The sequence below is a fragment of the Manacus candei genome, unplaced genomic scaffold, assembly GCF_025592945.1.
Source record: "Manacus candei isolate 608988 ecotype Guabito, Panama unplaced genomic scaffold, ASM2559294v1 h1tg000046l, whole genome shotgun sequence".
In the NCBI taxonomy this organism is placed as follows: Eukaryota; Metazoa; Chordata; class Aves; order Passeriformes; family Pipridae; genus Manacus; species Manacus candei.
In genome coordinates, this window is record NW_026138094.1 from 7,388,037 (window position 1) to 7,411,387 (window position 23,351).

The window sequence follows — 23,351 nt, forward strand, 5'->3', positions numbered from 1 at the left end:
GCTTTTTTCAAGCATTTTGATCTCTTAACACAGCTTTGTGCACTGTGTATTTCAATGCACAGAAAAGATTGTAAAAGAATGTAAATGTATGTGGTTTGAATGCTGGGTTAAAATAGAAAATATTCTATTTCACGGAATAGTAGGGTAATTACTACAATAATGCATCAGATTACTGTAAAAATACTTAGTGCTCCCTGCTGCATACATAATGTTTTAGTTAAATTATCTACTGTGTTTATATTATAAGCCAAGAAAGTCATACATATAAAACTTTGCTTGTTTGAATAATAGATTTTTCCGCTTTCCAATTGATGTAGAGTAAGAAATTTATCAGTGATTGAAGTTCCCAACTAATGGAAAATTATAGTTTGGGGTGAGAAATCTGATTAATTGTGAAGACATTCAAGCAAATGTAACATCAAATAAGTGCAGCTATTTATTGAATAAAGCTCTCGAACTGAGAACTAAGCAACAGGAAGGGAGTGTTCGGCAGGTATTTAACAACTCTTTAGTATCTCTTTTGTACTTTCAGCATCAAAACAAGGTGTAAGTTTTCTTTCAATTGGGCCGCTGTGGGGAAGAATTGCTACTGCAATTTGTGCTCTCGGCTTGACTCAAATGAAATACACACCACGTATCAACATTTCCTTCTCGTAATACAATTAAAGCTGTGCAGGTCGTGCTACAAGGCAGGAATGGCTTAATGAACTCCAGGTGGCAATTTGCAGTGAAAGCCCATCAGCTGCTATGACGTGCCTTTTGTTCATTTGGCTGGCCAATTTAGCTTATATGACACCAAGATAAAAAGTTCCCTTGGGATTATTGCCAATTTAGATGGTCTGAAAGGAATCTTGCTTCTTTCCCCTCCTTTGTGTGAGATATTAAGAAGATACTACCTATTACAACCTGTTCCAGAGCAGCAGCACCACCTTAGAGTGCAGTTTTCCCACAGGATCACAGTGAGGTCAGCAAAGCTGAAGGTTGGTCACACAGGGTAGATTTTGACCAAAAATAGAGATTATATGGATGCTTGACATGGTCTTGATTGCTCTTCAGGTAGTTCCATTCTGTTTCTACTGGAACACAGTTTCTAAATTCTTACTTCCCTCCTGTAGGCAGTTGAATTTACATTTCCTGTGTAAGGGGAAAGGGAAGCTGCTCCTGTTTAAACAAACACATGGGGATTGACTGGACAGAAAATATTTGATTCTCCTCGTTGTCAATGTGCAATAGAAAAAAAATTATCTTTATTGCTTTGTCATCTTGGGGCATTTTCATGTCTGCATTATGGTCATGGTATTTGTGGTTAAGTATTTATTCTGAGCCTCACTAGTAAAATAGTTTTTCCACAGTTTGTGTGTTCTACTTAAATGTAATTATCAATACTTTGATACAAGAGAACTGAATGGGTTGTCAATCATATTTAAGGTCAGGTCTTTTGTTCTATAAAAATTCATCACTTTGTAGATGTAGTCAAAACATTTATATAACAAGGTCTTTCTGAACTGAAAATGAGTCCCAGAGGGGATCTCGAGGTGTACCAGAGAGTCTGAAAGAAATTGGAATCCATGTTATTCTGAAAATCACTGCTGGTTTACCCCTGCTGAAGTGTCTGAAGTAGCTGGACTGGCTCAAGTTTTGCAGGGAGGGATTGTGGCCTGGGCTGGCTGATACCCTGGACTAAGTCAGAATTATTTATAGACAGAAGGAACAGCTTTGGTTTATGAAAACAATGACAGTGCTCATGTACAGGAAAGAAATATGGGCCATTGGCATGGAGGCAGAACTTTGAGTGTGGGGTATTTCATGGAGCCCACTGGGATCAGAATGGCTGATGGTCAGCGGTGACAAGAAACTGCTCATTGTGCATATTTGACACAGAATCAGGAATAGTTGTAGCAGCTTTTGTGGTGTTGTTTTGAGGTAATGTCATAGGCGATACTATGAAGTGGTTAGTGAAGGTTTCCAGTTAAAAATGCAGCTCTCTTTGAAACCTTAGGAATTGGTCATAAGAAAAGAAATATAACCTGCTGCTGAAAATAAGTTCCTTACAAAATCACTGGAGATAAGTGAAAGATAAGAATGAAATGGATTTAAATTTTCTGAAACTGTAACTCTTTTTACCTGGAAACAACAAAATAGGTATATTTTATTATTTCAGTGCTTTTTTTGTTCTATAAGGTTATGATCATTAGCATTGCTTATATAGAACATCCCAGATACACAGAATCCCCCAGGCACATCACAACCATCTTGTATTTCATGTGCATGTGAGTGAGCTTTGAAATTGAGCAAGGTTTTCATACTAAAAAAATACGATATAGAAAATTGGATAATTACATAAGTTTAAAATAGAAGTAGTTCACAAAATGTGTATTCACTAAGCTGACTTGTTCTAAAGGAAACTTAGATTACATTTCATTTTGACTCATAGAAATTCGAGTATTAGTAATCTTTCATGCTTCAGTAATAAGATCCAGGTAGCTGCAGATCAGAAGGTGCCAAGAATGGTCACGAGTGAGGAAAGCTCTAGGCTGGGTCAGATTTGCTGCCTTCAGCAAAACTGTTGCATCTCTTGGCCACTGTGAGAATGGTTGACTAAACATAGAACCTTTCTCCTGACTAGAGTTTTGCAGGTTTTCTGCAGTTTTTAATAACAGTTTTGCAGATCTTTAGCTTAAAGCAAGTTAAGTGAGAAGGAATCACTTTTACCCTGATTTTGGCAGTGAAAGTAGTAGTTGGCTTAGGATTATTACAGAACCAGCAGATGTAGCCTCTGATAGTGTCTTGACAGGCAAATCTATTTTCTGTTGTTTTTCAGAGAGATAGAATGTCAAATCAAGCCTTTTAAATATCACAGAAGTAAAGTTCAAGATATAATTCAAATATCTTTTGAGCATTAAATATGTAAACCTTCTCTCTGTGTTCCTTTTTGAGATGTTACTTTTAAGCCTTCTATCTAGTTCAGCGTTCCGAGCTTTTTTACTGAGTATTATTCAAGAGTAAGCTCTACAGGAATCTCTTCCACCTTCACTGTTTCACGAGCGTTTTCCTTTTGAATTCAGGAACACAGGAAGCCATTGCAATGTGTCTTCACGTAGAGACAAAACAAGGTGTCAACGAAACCTTGTGTGACAATTCCAAGAGACCACCACCAATGACTCGTACTTGCAACACGAAGCTTTGCCCTCCGAGGTACGCTGTAATAATGAAACCGTGTCGTGGCGAAGAAGTGGTTAATATGACTTACATAAACATTGGCTTTCTCAGAAAAGGTTCAGATTGCAGAACTGTGGTCATGCTTTGGGATGAAATTTCACTGCTTCTGTTTTAAACGAGGTTTTGGGATTGGGATGTTTTTTTGGTCTTGTTCACTCCTTTTCCACTCTTCACGTCCCACTAATAAAATAGGGGACATTTTCTGAAATAAATCTCTTCTGTGTTGAATATTTGCCATAGCTGGAGAAAGAGCCTTAACTCTTCTTGTAGTAGAAAGCAAATTTTGAGTATATTTCATGAAGAAACAGAATATTTACTTTCTATCCTTACCAAATGATGAAAAAATTAATTCAGGATTAAAATGTACCTTCATTTAATGCTTCTTTAGTAGCCCCACAAAGTTCTTGTGGCTTCTTATGTTTATTTGGAGATTCTGGGGAAAGAAGAAACCCATTCCAAATTCAAGAAAACCTCTAGATCATTTGGTCACTTGAAAGGGCCATATGTGAAATTTTGACGTGCGCTGCCTAATTTACCCACTTTTGATCTCTGACGTCCCTGATCCTTTGCATATTGTTCTATGTGTTTGCAGAAACCTGCTCTTGCTAAATGTAGGCAAGAAGTTAACAGGAACAGGATGTTTTATAGAAAACATATACACATTTAAAGGAAGTTTTGCAAATGTAAGAAAGATCTATTTACATATTTACATTTATAAATGTAAACGTCAGCAGGTTGCCAACAGGCTGCTTTTTTAGAGGAGCACTCCGAAAGGAAATGTCAGAATTTGTCTGAAAATTACTCTTTATTAGTTAATAACTTCTACATTTGCTTGTTACCTGCAAGTTTTTAAATCCAATTTATCATCCTGTGTTTCAGCCAAACGAAAGGGGTGTTTTAGCCATCGATCAATAACTGTGCCTGCAGTTGTGCTTTTTGCTAGGCCCTGTTTGGGCAGGATTGCTCCTTCCCAGTCTGAGGTGTGTTGCTAAAAGGTGATCCTTTGGCTGTGTTGTTGGAACAGGTGGCAAAGTGGCCCCTGGAGACGCTGCTCGGCGACCTGTGGCGTTGGGATACAGACACGAGACGTGTCCTGCCAGCAGCCTGGAGGATCTGCTGTTGCTGCTGAAGAGTGCAAAGACCAAAAGCCTCATTCATTACAAGCTTGTAACCAGATTGATTGTCCACCTGTTTGGCACGTTGAGGAATGGCAGCAGGTATGACTGGGTTTTAAATGTGCTTCTCTGGACAGGGACTTGAAATGCTCCAGTAGAGAAGGTAGTTCCCCATCTTCTGTATATAAGTGTTTCAACTTATGTCCTTAGAACAAACTAACCCAGGGTCAAAAGTACTGCTTTTGGCTGTTGTGCCAATGGGCAGTCACAGGATGTCCCTTTTAAGATTTCAGAAGGATATCAGTTACTCCAGGCATCATCTCTCTCTCTATGCTCTACAAACACAATAACCTGCTTTTTTCTTCTTTTTTTCTTGTAACTTTTTTCTCTTTTCTCTTTTTTTTTTTTTCTTTTTTGTGTCTCAAGAGCAGTTTCCTAAGCTCCCACCAGATGTATTAACTGGTGAGGGACATAGGCATATCTGTGTGTAAGATGCCTGTTTTTCTTCAAGATTTGTACTACTTGCTTGCATCTAGGTGGTAGGTTTGATTTTTGAACTCAAGTTCTCATCGTCTCTAATATATTAAATATTTTAACAGAAGAATTTTTTGTGCTGCTTGATTTTTTAATTGAAAGTAGATGTTATTTTTCGAGGGGGGAGGGTGAAACTTGCAGTGTTTGAATACCACAGCAGTGTGATGGTGAGCACAGATGTCCATGCAGGAGTACGTGCTATGTTTTGTTCTTCTCCTCAGTGTTCACATACTTGTGGAGGAGGGATTCAGACCCGCAACGTGTACTGTAAGCAGCTGTTGACAGATGGAAGTTTCCTGAAACACTCTGATGACACCTGCCAGGAACCTAAATTGCCGACTAGTAAACCATGTGCAAAAATTGATTGTCCTCCTCAGCTGGTCTTTGGAGAATGGTCCAAGGTGAGCAAACCTCAGCAATGGTGAACCAAAACCCTCAACGGCAACATGAGCCCTAAAGATTTCTGCTTGGGTGAATAAGCTGTTTGGAGCAATAAATTGACAGGGCAGCTGAAGGTTTCACAAGACATGTGCCTGCTCTAAACTGTTCATGCAGTTGCTGTTCATCCATGCCTACAAATCAGACTGATTGAAGCCTCTGCCCTGAGTGGTGTTTCAGTTGCTGAAGGACAGACTGTAAAGCACAGCATTCATTCTACCAGAAGTGTTTACCTATCAATTATTTCATAGGGCAACTTCCAAAAAGCAAATCTTTGAATTATTCTGGAATGTGTCCTCCTCCTTTCACGTTTAGTGCAAGCTTGCTACCACTTCCCATTCAAGAAGATTTAGAAAAGTGAATTTAGAAGCTGCAATTACAGGTCAAGGCAGTATGAGATCAGAGAGAGGGCTGAGAGACTTGACAAAGCCTGTTTTAGAACCTGCTGAATTGTTTCTCTCATACTAGATCTCATTGCTCTGTTCTGCCCGTGGTTGGACATAAAGAAATACTGGTCTGTTATTTTAATTCCTGAGTTGCTTGCTGGAAAAACTCTTTATATTCATATTGTCCGGAAAAGTGGAAGTAGTCTAATAACTATACAACACAAGGATTCATACGAAGCAGAGCATGTGCACTCCCTCTCAACTAAAAATTAAAAAACCCCACAACAAAACAAGCTAGTTTAAAATTAGCATGTGTGGTGTGGGACACCAAGCTTAGCTTGTCTGTATCCTTCCTTTCACAGTGCTCAGTAAGCTGTGGTGTTGGAATCCAGAGAAGGAAACTTGCCTGCCAAAACCTAACAGCAAAGGGCCAATATGTCACATTAAATGGATCAATGTGTAGTGGTCTGTCTCCTTCACTGCTTGTAAGGTCTTGTCAGATGAATGCCTGCAACAGTAAGTATGTTACTTTATCTAGTTTCTTGCTGATTTGGAATGATCTGTTTAAAAAGAGAAATCTGTATACATGTAAATTCACTCATGTGCCTACTCTTACACAACATTACTAATCTGGCACAAACTGTTGTAATTACTAGGCCAGTAATAACATGATTTTTTTTTCCTGCCAGTTAGAAACATAGGTTATTGTCTCGAGAAGCAGTTTTTGAATACATTTTAAGGTACATAGCTCTCACCTTCATATTCGATCTGATTTTTCCTTTATCATTTACTCTATTCCAACTAAAAAAAAATACATAAATTGACTATAAATTATAAAAGGCACTAGAAAAGATAAGAATTCAGTTCTACCTTGTCTTTTCACTGTACATTTGTATTACACTGGACATTTCACTTAGCATGGTGGAATTCAAAACCTGAAACTCTGTGCCAGTGATTTTCAGTATAATTTCTATCTTTCCTTGTAGAAATTGGAATCCCAGTCTCATGAGCTTTGCAGGAAGTAAGGACAGTACAGGAACTTCTCAAATAATCCAATATTTTGTTGCTGTCTATATAAGAACCTTTTCAGAAAGATTGTCAATAGAAATTGTACTATTTGGGCACAGTTGGGTTAGGATACTGATGGTAGTTGCACTAATTGCATGTGTGTAACACCAGTGGAAATACCTCACTGATACAGAGTATGTTCAGCTACACACACTAATTTGGAACAGACAGTTCTAAATGCAGGTTCCTTGTGTCTGAACCTGTGCTCCTCTTCCTTTATAAAGGAGAGCATTGGTTTGCAGGTTTGGGGAGCAGGGTGCTGAGAAGAAAGGAAGAAAGCAGAGCTTTTATTTTTGAGTTGGGGGAAAACTAAAAGCCTTCATCAATGGCCTGATTTTGACAGATCAGATAGATATGTTTTGACCCAACTCATAGTGCTGTCAAGAAATAGCTACTTTATACATTTTGAAGCTTTGCTTTAAACATTATTCACAAAACAAAATAAGAAATAGAATAATTACTGATTCATACATAATATGAAACTTCTTTTCCTGGCCTGCATTTCAGATTAACATGCCAAAATCCTGAGGTTCAAAACTCCACTTTAAATAAAGCCCTGTGGACTTTCAGGAATGTCCTTGGCATAAGGTTTAATAAAATATTTTGAGCTGCATATCTATCTGAATTTAATTAATTGTGGATAGTTGAATGGCAGTGTAGCTGATTTGCAAATTGCTTAGCTCAGACTGATATAAAAGTCACAATGTCAGCTTCCAGCACAGTGCCAAGAGAGCAGGACAGTGGACTGCAGAGGGAAACCATCAAACTGGATGGGTGCAGATCGAGTCACTGTCATCTCCTTCCATGTCCACAACCCTCTGGAGTGAGGGAGCCCTCGCAGCTCAGATTTGCCTGGCAATTCTCCTGTCAGGAGGGCAGGGAAAGGTGTAAGGCATGTCTGTACCCATAGCTCCAGTTTGGCTCTTGCAGAAGGAGCCAGGGCAGGAGCAGCAGCAGGCTTTGGATTCATAGGAACATACAGGAGGGGCATCTCCTCCTCCTGCAGCTGTGGGTTCAGGTTGCCTTGAGGTTGGAGTGAGTAGAAGGCAGGAACAGAGGATGGCCTTAGGATGGGCAGGCAGTGAGCTCAGTGAGCTCTACAGGGAGTGATGTGGGCTGGGTGAGGAGCAGGGTGGGGTGGGGTATGTGGGGGGGTGTGTGCTGTTGGGGGTTCTTACCTTTGTGAATGGTTTCTGAATGTACCTCCTTGAGATGGTGCTTCTGTGGCTCTAATGAGTGCCTTCTTTTTTACTGTCTCATGACAGTGCTGAGTCATTTTAGACTTAATCTTTTACCCTGAGACTGGTAATTGTAGCTGTTTTCTGACTTAATAGTGCTTATTAAGTAGAAACATTCCTGACTCTGGGCTCTGAGAAAGAGGAAATAACAGCAGTCTAGCCCTGAGGTCACCAGGACCTGAAACCCAGCTGAAGCTGTTCAGGACTGTTGGAGGTCACAGATGCAGATGGATTTGTATCAGGTGATAATGAGGTCCAATGGCTCCAGCAAGCAGGATTTACCTTTACTCTCACCCTCTGTTACCTCAGCAGCTGCAAGATTGGATGACACTAAGGATCCAGAGAATGCACACTTATGTAGCCTCATACATTCATATGACCTTATGTACTTGTATGGCCTGCCATCCACAACTCTGAACTTTGTTTCACACCGAGCCTTGCTCACCAGTCACCAGTAAAACTAAACACACCCTTTAGCGTTGAACTGCTAATGAGAGTTAGTGGTCTGTCTTTTTTAAAAAAATGAAATGGATGAGACTTGTTAACATATTTATAAGTATGCACTGGGTTTAATTCCATGTTGGAATAACTAGTGTAAACAGACCACAACCTGAAGTATTTTAATTTGTGTGTTTAAAGTTACACTTACTGTGTCTGCAAGTTGGATTTTGGAAATGGAAGATCTAATACTGGAATGCTTCCCTGAAAATAAATATTTGGGGTCCAATAACTTATTAAAAACAGGACGCTACTTTAATAATTTTTGTATACTGAGTGCCTAAAGCAATTTATTTGTTGTACCACGTGAAATGGTTGAGGGAACCATGTATCTGGATAACAAATCCCAATTTAAAAGCTGTGTAATTTTGAAACCATGATATCCCCACAGGTCTGAACTCATTACCCAAAACATTGAAAATAACCATTTTGTTTTATAAGCATGAGAACGTACTCTAGGGTGTAGTTCCTACAGTGTACACACTTATTGAATGCTTGAAGCATTTAGCTTTTCACCTATTTCTTCACAATGTATTTGAAGCACATATATATGTAAGAGGCATGCAGCTTTTCAAATATCATTTGTGTGTCATCAATGTAGTTGTCTTTATATTTAAGTACCTACCAAATGGAATAGTAGTACTGATTTCAGATGTAGACATGCTGAGAAGTGTTTTGATCTGTGTGTCCATTTCCTGGCTCATCAGCTCATTCTGCAGGCTCTGAGTTTTCTCTCTGTCACATACCAAAAGGCTGGGTCACCAAACACAATTGGGTTGTTTTCTAGCATCAGCATCAGTGTTTCCTGACTCTTCCCATCTGGCCAATGTCACCTTGCATGGAAGAGCTCAGAAGTTCATACCCTTGCTCCACACCTCCTCCTGCAGTGCTTTGTTTCCTACCTGCCCAGTGCTCTCAGTCAGATTAGTTGTGCTGATCAAAGCAGGGCACAATGGTTGCCAGCAGTGAGTCAGCACAGTGGTATCCAAAACATTGCAGTCTCCAGTGTGCCTACCCAGGCACTGCTGGGAAAGCCTGCTTTTTGGTGGTATTCATCCAGGCAGCTCCCTAGAAACCTTCCAGCATCCAGGTGCCTGCAGTACAGTGGAGGAGGAGCTTTGTAATATCCAGTGTCTCCATACCCAGCCTGCATGAAGCTTTGTGCTGTTATTGCCTGCTTTTGTCAGTCCATCTGATTACTGTATTCAACCTCTCAAATTTTTGCCTTATTTCTCTATTTCCTCGCTTCCCCCCCTCCTTTCTTGGCACAGCACTGTGAGCAACTCATCTTTCAACCCAAAGAAATTACCCTCAGCCAGTGATTACAGGGTGGCTTTGCCTTCTGCATGTACTGTGTCTTCATTGACTGTTTCTGTCACCTCCTGCATTGCTATCAGTTTGGCTTGACTCAGACAACCAGCAGGGCCAGCCAACAATTTAAATCACAGTCAAGGGGAACCTTGCTTTCTGGATAGGTTTTGTTTCATTTAGGTCATTCTGCACTCAGCAGTGCTCAAATGTGGGGAAACTGATAATGTGTTCACGTTTTTTTTTTTTTATTTAGTTTTTTCATTCCCATCATGCCTAGCCTTTCTGAGGCAGCAATAGGAAGTATATAGGTAATAAAACCATAATAGGATCATATATATGGAACAATATATATACACATATATATACATTTACATATGTGTGCACCATCTACATCCTTCATATAGGTATATGTTGGCTGTATCCTTTCATTGCTAAGAGATTTGGGAAAGAAGCAATAGAATTCTTGGCTGGAGCAGTGGAATGTTATGGTTTCGTATTGTTCATATTTTTGCATTTTTGAGACTCAGATAAAAGCTCCGCATGTTGCAGTCTGACCTGAACAAAGTCAGGAAAAGCTCTGTGAAGTATTCTGTGAAAAGCAGATTTTATAAGCATGACTGCCAATGATTAGATGCTTTTCAACACTTTGTTTTCTTGCAGAGATTAAACCTAAGCTTCCAGGAAAGTTTTCTGCCCATGGACCTCAGATTGTCAGTATTCATCGAGTCTATATTCAAACAAGACAAGAGAAGCGCATTAATTTTACCATAGGGAGCCGAGCCTACTTACTTCCAAAAACGTCTGTTGTAATTAAGTGCCCTGTACGAAGGTTCCAGAAATCACTTATCCGTTGGGAGAAAGATGGACAAGTCTTACAAAACTCCAAAAGACTTGGCATCACTAAGTCAGGCTCGCTGAAAATACACTGTCTGGAAGCTACTGATATCGGCGTGTACAGGTGTATTGCAGGCTCTGTGCATGAAACTTTTGTCCTCAAGCTCATCGGTACTGACAACAGACTGATAGAACCACCAGCCCTTAGAAAACATGCCAGTGAGACCAGTAATGCAGATCACAACGAGGCCAACAGCTTTGGGGCCAAATGGCATAAAATGAGCAAAATGTGGCAGATGTGGAGCAAGAAGAATGAGCTCTATCTGGGTGACAGGCAAGTAAACGATCAGCCGTTCCTTCGAACCCTGGAGAGCTTTGGGAGTAATTCAGCAGAAGGTTTCAGCTCCCGTGAGTTCAAGAACAAGCGCCTGGAGGCGGCGGTTCTGCAGGGCGCCTACAGCATGGACACCGTGCAGTTCGAGGAGCTGATAAGGAACATGAGTCAGCTCATTGAAACGGGAGAAGTCAGCGATGACTTGGCATCCCAGGTCATTTACCAGTTGATTGCTGAGTTATCTAGGCCTCCACAGCCAACTACTGAAAAGTGGAAGGGGGCCCAGGATGAGAAACTTGCCTCAAAACTCGCAGGCAAATCGCCAAACGAATCTGAGCGTTTTGGCACAAAAACAGTTGATAAGTTAATGTTTGACCAGAAGGTTCCAGTTATTATGAGGCAAAAGGAAATTCCTCGAGTTTCCCTCAACAAAACAGTAACTGTAAGAATTGGAAATACAGTTTTTCTGACCAAGAATACTGGGACTGTCAATCTACTGTGTGAAACAGCTGGTACTAGTGAAGTGAAATATACTTGGACAAAAGATGGCGAGACATTAAAAGCCTCTGAGAAGTAAGTAAATAGCTTCTCTTTTACTTTTGACTGACTTATGTCCCTTTTGACTGTGAAAATCCCCCCTGCTGTGCAATATTAGAACATATCTCATAAAAATGAGATAAGCATGACCACTGGGCCTTCCATCTTTTTAGTAAAGTAATTTATTTTTGTTCTTTCAAGTGTCTGTCATGTTGTTTGGCTTTACTAACATCCAAGTGTTTGTCCTTTCCCTGATATTACGAGGGAGGATAGACTTTTTTTACAAGGTGAAGTGTTTTGGATGTCCTTATTTTGTGATCTGCTGTAAGCATTTCATCTGTGTCAGAAAAAGGGCAGATTTATCCTCAAATTAGGAAGCCTATTGGATTCGTTCAGATACCAAATACGGTGGGAACACATTAAAAACATCTGCCATGGTATAGATGAAAATAAGTCTTAGTTCCTAACCATTTTAAGAAAGAGAAATATCACTGGTATCCTCACCATCCTTCAACACAGTAAATGTTTAGGTATAACTGGAGCTGCATAACTTCAATTGAAAAAGAAAAAATGAGCTTCTATGGATTTTTTTTTCAATAGTTTAAAATGTTTCTGTTGAGGTCAGCGAAATACAAAGCAATAAAGAACCTATATTACCATCACGTTTGAGAGCTATACCTGAAGAACAAATACATCAAGAGTGTGTAATAGTCAGATATTTGCTCAAGACTGAGCAAATACTTCTACTTCATTGCTGATAAATTAGAATCTCACCTGATAATATTAACATTAGCTTCGTGTGTGAGCCTCTTGGAATTACAGCTAGCTCTTGAGTAATGAAAAAAACGATTCTGAAATGATAAAGGCTCTTTTGGATATTTCTCAACATACTTAACTGATTAAATGCACTGCCAAGAAAAATATACTTCTGCAGAGCTATCAATTAAAGCAAAGACACCAAAACCAAGCCATTTTAAAAAGTGAAAATGTTTTTGGAACCATGTAGCTCCCACCAGTTATATTTATTTTATGAAATATGCATAATTTTCCATTAATTTATTGCGAGTGATCCTTTGATTTTTTTGGATATGATGGTGTTTTGTTTATTCACAAGTATGTTTGCTTCCTAATTTTAGCTCAGACTGATATTCTTTCACTTAATGCATATATTAGCAAAGTAGGTTTATTTCCTACTTTTTTGCCAGTAAGATTTCTTGTACACATATAAATCCACATATATGTGTGTGGAGTCAAAAGCCAGTGATATCAATAGTGTTGCATCTGAAAAAGAGTGCGAGGAGGTAAATGGCTGTTTATGTTTCAGGTTTGTAAAGAGTGATGTACTTGAGCCATGCACGAGGGGGTTTGTTTTTCTGAGATGCAAGTATTTTTAATTTTATTTTTTGTGAATCTATTTTGTAAGTGTACTCAGTGAGGGAAAATACCACATCTGCAGGGTTTTTTGGATTCAGTGAGTATAGGGTAAGTCATGAACTTTAGCACTGAGAAAGGTAACAAGGGAGAAATATTTTTATTTTCAGACTCTTTCTCAGCTTGTGATGCTCTCTCTGATATTTTGCCCTTCAGAGGGCAGGCCAGGTATTCAAGACACCTGTGAGGTTTTGGTGGAATATTTTAGCTTTAATTAGGTTATTAAAAAAAGCCCCAACAATCCCAACCCCACAGTAATCTGAAGTTGGACCACATACCTTTGAATGTCCCAATCCTGCTGAAAAGCAAGCTTGCTGTGGAGAGATCGATTTCTTGCCAAGCCCAATACTTTTAATTGTGGTATTCTGATTTATTCATGCTGTTGTTCCCAAGGGATCCTGGTTTGTAGTAGCAAACCCTCTGTCCTTTCAAGACCTGCAACTGGGACACAGCTTTGTAGAAGAAGGAGATCTGAAGAATCTTCCATGTGTGGAAGCATCTCCCTGAGCATCTCCCATCTGTCACCAAAGAGGAGGCAGATCTGTTACTGTGTGTCCTGCTCTAGAACAGTAAACTCCTAAAAAGGACTTTTGCTGCTGTATCTGTAAGTCTTGCAAGAACATTCAGCAGGGTTTGACCCAGGGTAGTAACCCCTGTATTTCCTTGATTATTCTGCAGAGTGATCCTGGACACCATTGGAAAAGTGCAGATTCGGAATCCTACCCAAAGGGAACTTGGCACATATGGATGCCTGGTTGTTAATGACTTTGGGTTTGATACAGAAACATCAGTGCTATTGCGTGCAGGTAAGACTGTAGCATCTGCAGAACTGGGCTTTTATATACATATATACATGCATATATATACGTATGTGTGTGTGTATAAATATAAATATATAAGCAACCATGCCCACTACCATGTGAAATAGTTTATTTTATTGGCAATCCATGAAACTCTGCCTGATTTAATAGGCATCAATAAGATGATCTTGTTGCTCTAAGTGCTCTAAAACCACAACAGGTGTGAGTTCAGTCTGTCCATATCTATCCCACCTGTATTTTCTGGCTGCTGCTTTGCAGAGTGAATTCTGTTCCAAACATAATGAATTCAAATACAGGATCTATATTTATAAGCCAAATAAAGCTTTTAAAATTTATTATCCCTTTAATTTCAAAGAGATTCCTGTCATCTTGTCCTCTGTGTTAAATGTGACAAATCTGGAAGCCAGAAGTTTCTCAGCAGTTGTTGGAGATACAATCGTGGCAAGAATTGGAGCAAATATTATGATTGAGTGTCCAGTGAAAGGTAAGCAAAGAACTGCACTGACATTCCTTGTAATGTTGGAATCGGAAGTTTACCTTATATCTTGAAATAAATTACCAGTGAAGGCAGAAAATCATTGATCATTAGTCTTTTTTTATTAAGCATGTCACCCACACCAGACCTATTTCTTTTCTGCCTGTCACTTCAATTTACACACATATGTTCAGAGTTTCCTTTAAAACTGCTTTTCTTTTCATGAACTGGTCTAGGCCTCCACCGTGGAGCTTAAAAGCCCACCAGAGTGCAGGACTATCTTGCTGCAATAGCAAGCATGGCCAGCTGACTTGCTCATCAGAGAACTTTCCTTATCCCCGTTTGAGATGCACATGTGTCTAGACTATTGTTAAAACTGAAAATGAAATCTCCAGCCATAGCTTAATAGAACTTAAAACCTGACAGTGAAGTAAACTTACCTTTTAGAGCCATCAGTCTGCAGCTGCAGCAAGAAAACAAAGAACAGTGCCGAGCTGTGAGAGCATACAGATATTTTTCTAGCTCAGCATCTGTGGAGGAGCATTAATGTTAGTCGGAACTTACGTGCATTAAGCAGTTCACTGCTTCATTTCATTTTCCAGTCCTTTATGTTGGAAAGGTAGATATTTTCCTTTTCATCTTATCATTGCTATCTTTTAAGTTTAAAGGGTAAGATTTAACTCACTGCGGCAATATTCCGTCAAATATTTAATAAGCTGAGCTCAGCCTTTTGTGAAGATGATGTGTGAAAGTGCTGATTATCCCAAACATTCCAACTGAGTGCAAAGAGCAGCCTCAGAGCAGCCAGAGTGCTGCTCACATTTGTGCTGCTGGGAGGTGCAGATCAGAAGGGTGTTGATACTGAACCAGGGTAGTGATAGAAATATATGTATGCAAATAGCTCTGCACACAATAGTGGCGCCAGGCTGACATATATTAGGACGTGTGGCTCTGCTATTCACCGTTGTACCAAGGCTAATTCTTTGATGAAGTAATATTTTCCAGCTATAGTTTGGCAACTCCATGTATAACTGACCTACATCTCAAATTCAGCAGAGAGTTCATGTCACACTGTTAATATTAATATGGTTAGGATGGGTAAGCAGTTAGCAATTTAAATATAAATTAATATTTTCACATGGGACTGTAGATTTCCAAATGCTTCAGAATTGTGTATATTCGTGAGCCAAGCTTTAGTTATGCTGAGACACCAGTGTTGACTTAAAAAATGATTTATCTAATTGCTTTATTTCCTGTCATTGCCAAGGAAGTAAGTATTGCTGTTTGTGAATAAAATAGAGCTTGCATGTCTTAAAATGTCACTAAGTCTAGAAGCAGAAAAACTTTTGCAGTGATGTAAGAAGATTTTTTCCTGTTCTCCTTTCCTTGAATAAAAGGTAATAAACCACTGACTTCAGAAGATTGAACTTAATAGCACTTTATGCTAATACGTTTGTCTAATAGATGGGACCCAAAAATATGTCTATTTGCAGAGTAGGAGGATGAGGACTTTGTTGTGAACGCTGACAAAGCATCATTTGAATGATCAGAGAAACAAGAGTGTGAATAAGAAAAGAATACTAATATTTCTATGTCCCCCAAAAGTTCCTACAAACAGGCAGTGTGAATGTTCAAGAGCCTTTTATCATTGTCATGCATGTTGATTTACAGGAATGATCTCTTGCATTCTTGGAGGAATAGCCCACTCCAAACCCTTGCAAGTAATCTCTGGAGCAAAAGTGCCGTTAGACAGTGATCAAACGTGACTGTTTGTCAGCTGAGGATCTCTTAGAGTCCTCTGTAAAAGTAATTGTAAGAGCCTTTCTTTTAGTGTCAGGGAGACCTTGACTAGATCTGGAGCACTTCTTTCTCGCTGCCTTTCCTCCTGATTGCTCAGAGACAGGGATGTTTTCTCTGTGGATGACAGCTTCTCTGCCTGTCCCAAGTCTTTGTGTTCTCCATGTTCTGCTCCGTGCTTGTTCAGGATCCTTCTACACAGACATTACTCATGCAGATTTCTCTGTAGTGTCATGCAGATACATTTGATCTTTTGGCCTCTTGCTAGTCCACAAAACTCCACAAGATGAACCATCTAATGAATAAGGTGTCTGTGTATGTGAAGAGTATTAGTGCCATGCCAGTAGCAGAATTCTTAAATTGCTTTTGAATTTCTTGGCTGCAGTGACTTCTGAAGGTTTTTTTTTTTCTGTAGGATAAATAACCTAAAGTACTTTTTAGAGTTGTTCAATCCATACTTTCCTCTGGGAATAAATCTACACATTGAAGATGTAAAGATTAATATTCTGTGCAGTGTTGGCCTGTTGAGTAAAGGGGTTTTCTCTTTTTCATTGTTACTGATTTGATTCTTTTGTCCTTTTGAAAGCTTTTCTTGCACACTCCAAAAATCACATTGAGATTGAAAAAAGCCTTTGAAATGCTGAAGAGCAGTGTATCCTAATAAACAGAAGAGCATCAAAGAACAGACTAAGAAAAGTTAACTGAACTGCTGAAGCTGATGGTATCGCTTTCTTTTCTCTTTTCAATTTATAACTAAACTATTTTTCCACTAATTATAATAAACTCACTTTTATAGCTCCCACACGAGCATACACTAGGAGATATTCATGGCAGTCTGGATAGATTCATATTCCATTCTTACAGCCAAGAGCTTTTCAATCAACACACATGGTATAAATATCAATACTGATTGCTCCAAATTGCTCTTGGATAACATTTATTGTATTTGCAGAAAAGATCACTTTGTGATTATTGCGAAAATAAACTAAAACTGTCAGACTCCATTTATTGTAAAACCTTTGAAAGTTCTAAGTTGAAGTAAAATAGGGGGGAAAGTAGAATTACATATAAAATGTGCGTTGTCTGCCACTTGCTGGTGAGAGAGTGGAAGTGACACGCACTGAGCTGAGGTTGTTTATACTTTACATTGCAGCTCTGAAATATCTTGGCACAGAGGCCTTGAAGAGCAGAAACTCCATCTTCATCCAAATTCTGCATTCCTATGAATACATTTTGGCACTCTAATAATAACACACTGATAAAAAATTGTGAGAAATACACAAAACCTGTTGTATCTTTTTGCACAGAAGTTTCACAAAGGTGGACTAACTACTTGGTGTCAGTATTGGAACTTGAAACGGGTCCAGAAAAATCAAGATTTTGATTTTCCATCTGTTCCTTCATTTACCCACACTATTCCAAATGTGACTTTGATGCTATTCTTTGTCTTCTATGCTTAACCCCTCAGAAGACACCAGTGAAGAAATATAGCAGTTTAATACGTAGGATTCTGGCTCTTCATTTCTTTTAGGTTTTTTGTGTGTTCTAAAAGATATTAATAATAGATTCCAAAAATTTGAAGGGGTAAGTAGAGATTTATTTTATGAGGAAGGAATGGCAGTGTTTATAATATAAGGAATATATTTTCCTCTTATGCTTTTTGCAGTAAGTGCATCTACTTTAGAGTTTTTGTTTGGATCAGACATAAGTGGGAAGGACTGACAGAAGCTTAATTGTGCTTTGCTATGTGTTTTTTAACAGTCTGGGAACCTGAAAACTTTGGATATACCTAAACTGAAAGGTGTGCCTTTCAGTTCAGGCGTACCTGGGGACTATGCCTATCATTTTCCCAGTATTAATGGACAGTATGTCCAAGGGTCCAGGCAAGATTCACCAAGTGGTCCAAAGCAATCCTCATCCCAACACTCATCAAGAGTGTTTTGGGACCTCAGTACCTACTGTGTCTCTTTAAAAGTACGTTCCTAAGGCCCTTCACTACTTTCTGATGTAGATGTAGCCTGCAGACTTCAGGGAGGAGGGGGGAAAACAAAAATTGAAATGGTTTACAGCATTGCTTTTTTTTCTCTCACAGCTTTGCTAATTGGAGGAATTTCCTTTAAATTCCTAATTCATGAGGGGTTAAGATGAGTTGTGTAAAAGTAAAATTTCAAATGCTTCCTACTTCAATTTGCAAAAAACTGTCAAGAAGTTCCCTAGGCAAAGTTTAACATAATCTAATAGTGTAAAGGAAGAGGTGAGCTCACTGGTTAGCACCTGATTGAATGACTGAGAGGAACAAGTGGTCAAATTTACTGTGGAGAGAGGGTAGGGTGCCCCAAAGACTGTTCTAGTATTTGTGATTCTCAGCATTTTTATAGAAGTTCTCAAAAAGAATGTGAGCAGTTAGTTGACTACAGCTTTAAAGAATGAAGATTTATACAGGCTAATTGGATCTAAAGCTCTGCAAAGAGTTGCAGCAGGATCACACAAGTCATGTTTAATAGCTAAATGAGGGCAAAGGGTGTTCTGAATTGATATTGCAGAATAAATGTACACATAGAGCAAGTAATTCTAAAGACAGACATATAGATGTGTCTGTACCTGAAGACTGTCACTCAGAGAAGGATCTGTGGAGTCATGGTGGGTAGTTCCATGGGAACACCAGCACACTTGCTGGGTGCTGGCCATAAAGGCAAATCAAAGCTAATGACAGAGGAATGGATGGAAGAATAGAAAATATAAACTGGCCATTGCTTAAAGCTCTGGTGAATTCTGTTTGCAGCTTATTAATCTCATCTCAAAAAACTATATATTAGTGCTGGACGAGGTAGAGAGGACAGCACTGTTAGAGGAAATAGGCTTGATGGTCTGAGGGCTACTTCTGGTCCTGGAACATAGGAAGGTATATTGAGGAGGGGTCATTCAATAAGTGCCATGACTTTTGTACTCTGCCTACACATCCCCAGGTACCCATCAATGGACAATAAGTGCTTTTAATTGGACTTCAGGTCTAATTAAGGGTAGCAATTCCTCCGTAGTTCTTTAATTTCTGATGAAATTATATTTTCTAAGTCCCTGCGTGTGTATGTACTTTATGATGATAAATGTCTGAGTCCTTGGTGATATAGCACTGTTAGTCAGTGAAGTGAAAATATAATTTCCACAGTTGGGCAAAACAGTCTCTGCTAACAGTGCTGAATTGTGGAACTACCCTAATGAACACCAACCAAGTCGTTGTTGGGGGTCGACTACAGAATTCAGTCTAGCAATCATTAGTTGCCTTGCTTTAAGTGCCTGATTTTGAAAAATATTAGCCTTAAACTTCTGCAGCTGGAAAAAAGATCAAGTTCTCTTTGAGATGACAGCCAGAGAACTAAACAGAACCCAACAGAGCTGTAGTAAGAGTGGGACAAGAAGGGGTCTTGTTGGGGAACCCCTCTAAGGAGGTCACCAGATGTCGGTAAGAATATCTAAATCCTGCCAGATGCTGCTACCACCTAGGAAGAGGGGCTGGTAGGAAGCAGGAAAGGTAATAGCTTTTAAAGATTGTGAGAGAAGGGGCAGTGTCAGAGGGCAGGTTGGGGGATCACACCGAGTGGCAGAATGTCTCACGCTGGTGCTCTATCCAAGGCTGTTATTCCTGGTGAAGTGGGCAAGATTCATACTGGTAATTTCAGTAGCAACAAGGTTTAGGCTTTTTAGGGTTCACTAGAAGTTGATTGTCCGACCATAATTCAGGTGAATATGAAGGCAGTTTATGAGAGAAAATATGAAGACGTATCAGTCAAAGCAATTGCTCTGTAAGTGCACTGGAGGTGTTAGTGAGTGTAGGGTAAATAATAGTCAGGTGACATTCATTGTGTGTATTGCTGACACAGAAGTGTTTCCTCTGAAAGTTGACATGCAAATTTAGCCTCTGAAATTAGGTAAACTTTTAGTGAAATGCAGAGAAATGTGCTTTGTGCCAGCACAGTTCTGCCTTGCTCTTGAATGGGAAATACAGAATACTTTATGAGATTCTACATAGCTGGGGGAAAAATTTTTGAAGACATATCCAATGTTTTAGAGCAACTAGTTAGTAGGCCAAGATTTTTATGGTGTGTAATATTTCACAGGGCTTTCAAGGTTGGAGGAAATTTGTTTTTGAACACTGAATATTTTAAGGGCACCCTATAGTGCAGATTCCTTTTTTTTTTCCCTTCTTTTAAACACGTGTTTTGCAGTCCTATCCGGAGCTGGACTTTTTTTCCATAACATTTGCTGTCCCAGGGCCACTCATGGCTTTTTTCATGGAACATTGAGTATCGTAGATCTGCTCCAGTGCTAGTGGAAAATAACCTGTGTTTGAGGTCAGAAAAATAGATTAAGCTAATTTTAAAGTTTTATAGCCACTTAGGTCTATAGTAGAAATTTTTAAGAGGATTTAGATCCGTTGCAACAGTAAGATTTGCATTTTTAAGGTTTTTCTAAGACTAAGAAGGCCTGAGTTCAGGAATGCATCTTTGTCAATGAAGGACAATAACAGCCATCTTTAATTTTGAGTATGTGTTTAATTGCATTCCCTGATAGGAATGGATTTAGTCTTATGCCTAAGTGCTTTCCTGGCTTGGAGCTGTAGAATATGATTGTTTGATTCTGTTATTATCTGAATCCAGTGATAGATCTCCCATTTGAATCACTGAGATCTATATTGCACTCAGGGACTCTGAACCTTTGGCATTTTGGGGAGTTGGTACCTTTGGGATCATCCTCAGCTGCATCTGTGTGGAGATGGAGTAGGAAGGAAACAAAAGTGGCTACAGGCTATTTCCTACCTCTTCCCCTTTCCATTCTGTCTGGGCATCAAACCACGAATTCTTCAGCTTAAAAGTCTTCTTGCTACAATTCTGTGATGGAAAAGGCTCTCAAAGATAGGGTGAAAGTTATTTTTGTTCTTTTAAAGTCCCTGTGTAAATCAACCTGTGTGTAAGGGAGAGTTAACCATCCGCAGTAGAATTCAACCCTGTGCACAAGACAAACTCCTCTGTGAAGTCTTACAAATATGTCCCAAAGCTTAAATATAATTTCAGGTCCTTTAAGAAAATAAAAGAAAACAAAAACTTGGGTTTGGCTTATTTTTGCTTAGTTTAGTTTCTACTTGGATAAGAAAACAGTACTTAAAACTCTTAAGGTTTTATTTACATGAGTACTAAAGGGTTAAGAGGTTTTAGGCCTTAACTACTTACCTAGAGAAAAAAGAGGGTTTTTTAGTGTTTTGATGGTATGCTTGAACTCTGTCCTGTAGTTTCTCTGTAGGAAAATTGGTGTTTTTCACAGTGCTACTGTAAGAGTCTTGTCACAAGAGGAATGTGGGAATTGTGTACTTTGCCTGCTTTCTCACAAGAGCTGATAGATGACACTTAACAAAGTGTGCAGTGCTGCATTCCAGTAGGGAAGGAAAAATCTTATCTTGGGAGCAGTAAATATGGAGTCTAATTTCTAAAGGAGAAGCACTGAAAATCTGCACGATGGAAGTTTTTTCCACCTGAAGTGTGCTAATGGTGACTGGGGCTGTGCTCTCTGGTGGGTTATGAGACGGAGTTTAATGCGAAGTACTGTTAAACTAAAAGGTAAATGCAAACCTAAAAATATTTTTTGTAAGTGTCCTCCAACAGTAAGAGTTTCTCCTAATAGGAATTCTAGAAATGAGAGTATAAACAAGAACTCTGTTTCTCATGAGTTTTATGGCACTAAAGGATTTTTCACTGGCCGTATGAACACATAGGTAAGCTGAAGCATCCAGAGACCTTGAAATGCATGTGCTGCTTTGCCAAGGAGTGCAAAGGAGTTGGACTACAGGGGTCTCTCTTTTCTAGATTTGTCTCTTTAATCCATTTTTAAGGTGTCTCTTAGGAGATGTGATAGCACTGTACCATCAGCCTTTTTTCTGACTGATTTCTCTCTGGATGCACAACTCTAAAAGATTCATGTTGCATTTGTGCCCTGTAGTTTTGGGTTCCCCTGAAAGGTTAGAGGCCCCTGATTTCTGATGTACATCTGTGTCCTGACTGCAGAGTGTGCAGAGTCCTGTTCCCCTCTCATCCCTTCATGCTCTACTCCCGCCTGTAATCAGTCCCCAAACTCTTCTCTGAAAGGAATCTTCCTGTTATCCCTTAGCTCAGCGCTCAAGCTGAGGATTTGCTTTAATACTCTTAATGACAACCTAACCAAAAGCCCATGAAAAGGTCACAGAAGGAGCTTAATTGCAAATACTAGTTGTTTTTAAGAAGATAATCCAACATCTCTCAGTCTCACTTTCAGATAGTGATACTGTTTTTCTTATCCATGTAATAAAAAGTTTTGGGGAAAAAAATAGAACCATGAAGTGCAAAATCTTGCAGGGTCCTCAAAATTATTGTGAAGGGGCCAGTTCAGAGAGGCTCAGCACACAGTTCACATAACAATTATTAGCTCCTGGATAAAAATCTTCATGATAGTTTTGGCTAAAGTACCATGGAGGAGTGTTGTAACTATCCCCACTACTATTTTCAGCTCAAACAGCTCACCTTTATGGATGTACCCTGGAGGTATCCAGGTAACATCAACTCCACTTCAAAATGACTGCATGTGATAACTGTGTATAATGTGTTAGTGTTGTTGTTTTCTGTGATGTATTTAACTGATCATTTTCCATGGGTTCCCCACACACAGGCTCTTTACCTGTAAGTGCCAGCACCCCAAAGATCACTTGGGTGGATTCACTGTGCATGACAGATGGACTGGCTGCTGGGCTGTTGTGCAGGGCTCTGGCTGCACTTCTGCTCCTCAGACCTGGAGTTTATGTTTATGTGCTCACATTACTCACTTGAGTAAGGGCCTGATTTACTTGTGTGTGTGTGGTATTACTCACTTGTTTCCCCTAAAGAGAAATGTATACAGCTCTTTGGAGAAACAAAGAGGAATCATTTGCTATAACTTGAGTGTAAGGTATGTGACAGATAGGCAATTTTGAACTTATAATGAGTGGCAAAGCTATTCTGCAGATTTCTGCAAACTGAACTCCAGTCAAGGTTTTAAAAGGCTCTGCATATCTCTGAATGGGACATGGCTAGAAGAATAAAGACATGACTATTTTTCTGGGATAAACTTTAGGATACAAACCATGTTTGGAAGAAAAATATTTTACTTTAGTTAAATCCCTGGAATGAGCTCCATTTCTAAATGCTGTTGTGAGAGGAGAGGGAGGACTGTATCCCGGGGTGATACTGGGCTGATGTTTGATAGACGCTCAGGTTAAAAGTTTAAATTTGAACCATTCCAAATGTTTTTGTGTTTT

The 23,351-nt window shown here is 39.3% G+C and overlaps 1 protein-coding gene across 6 annotated transcripts in view; it reads left to right on the forward strand.

Annotated features, from left to right (window-relative positions):
* ADAMTSL3 (ADAMTS like 3) overlaps positions 1 to 23,351 on the forward strand; it is a 180,295-nt gene that overhangs the window by 142,084 nt on the left and 14,860 nt on the right. For all 6 annotated transcript variants that reach the window (XM_051796581.1, XM_051796584.1, XM_051796585.1 and 3 more), the window contains exons 17-23: positions 3,066 to 3,195; positions 4,244 to 4,436; positions 5,090 to 5,269; positions 6,055 to 6,208; positions 10,468 to 11,548; positions 13,622 to 13,749; positions 14,120 to 14,248. In XM_051796581.1, the coding sequence (XP_051652541.1) occupies positions 3,066 to 3,195; positions 4,244 to 4,436; positions 5,090 to 5,269; positions 6,055 to 6,208; positions 10,468 to 11,548; positions 13,622 to 13,749; positions 14,120 to 14,248 (1,995 nt within the window). The remainder of the gene's footprint in view (positions 1 to 3,065; positions 3,196 to 4,243; positions 4,437 to 5,089; positions 5,270 to 6,054; positions 6,209 to 10,467; positions 11,549 to 13,621; positions 13,750 to 14,119; positions 14,249 to 23,351) is intronic.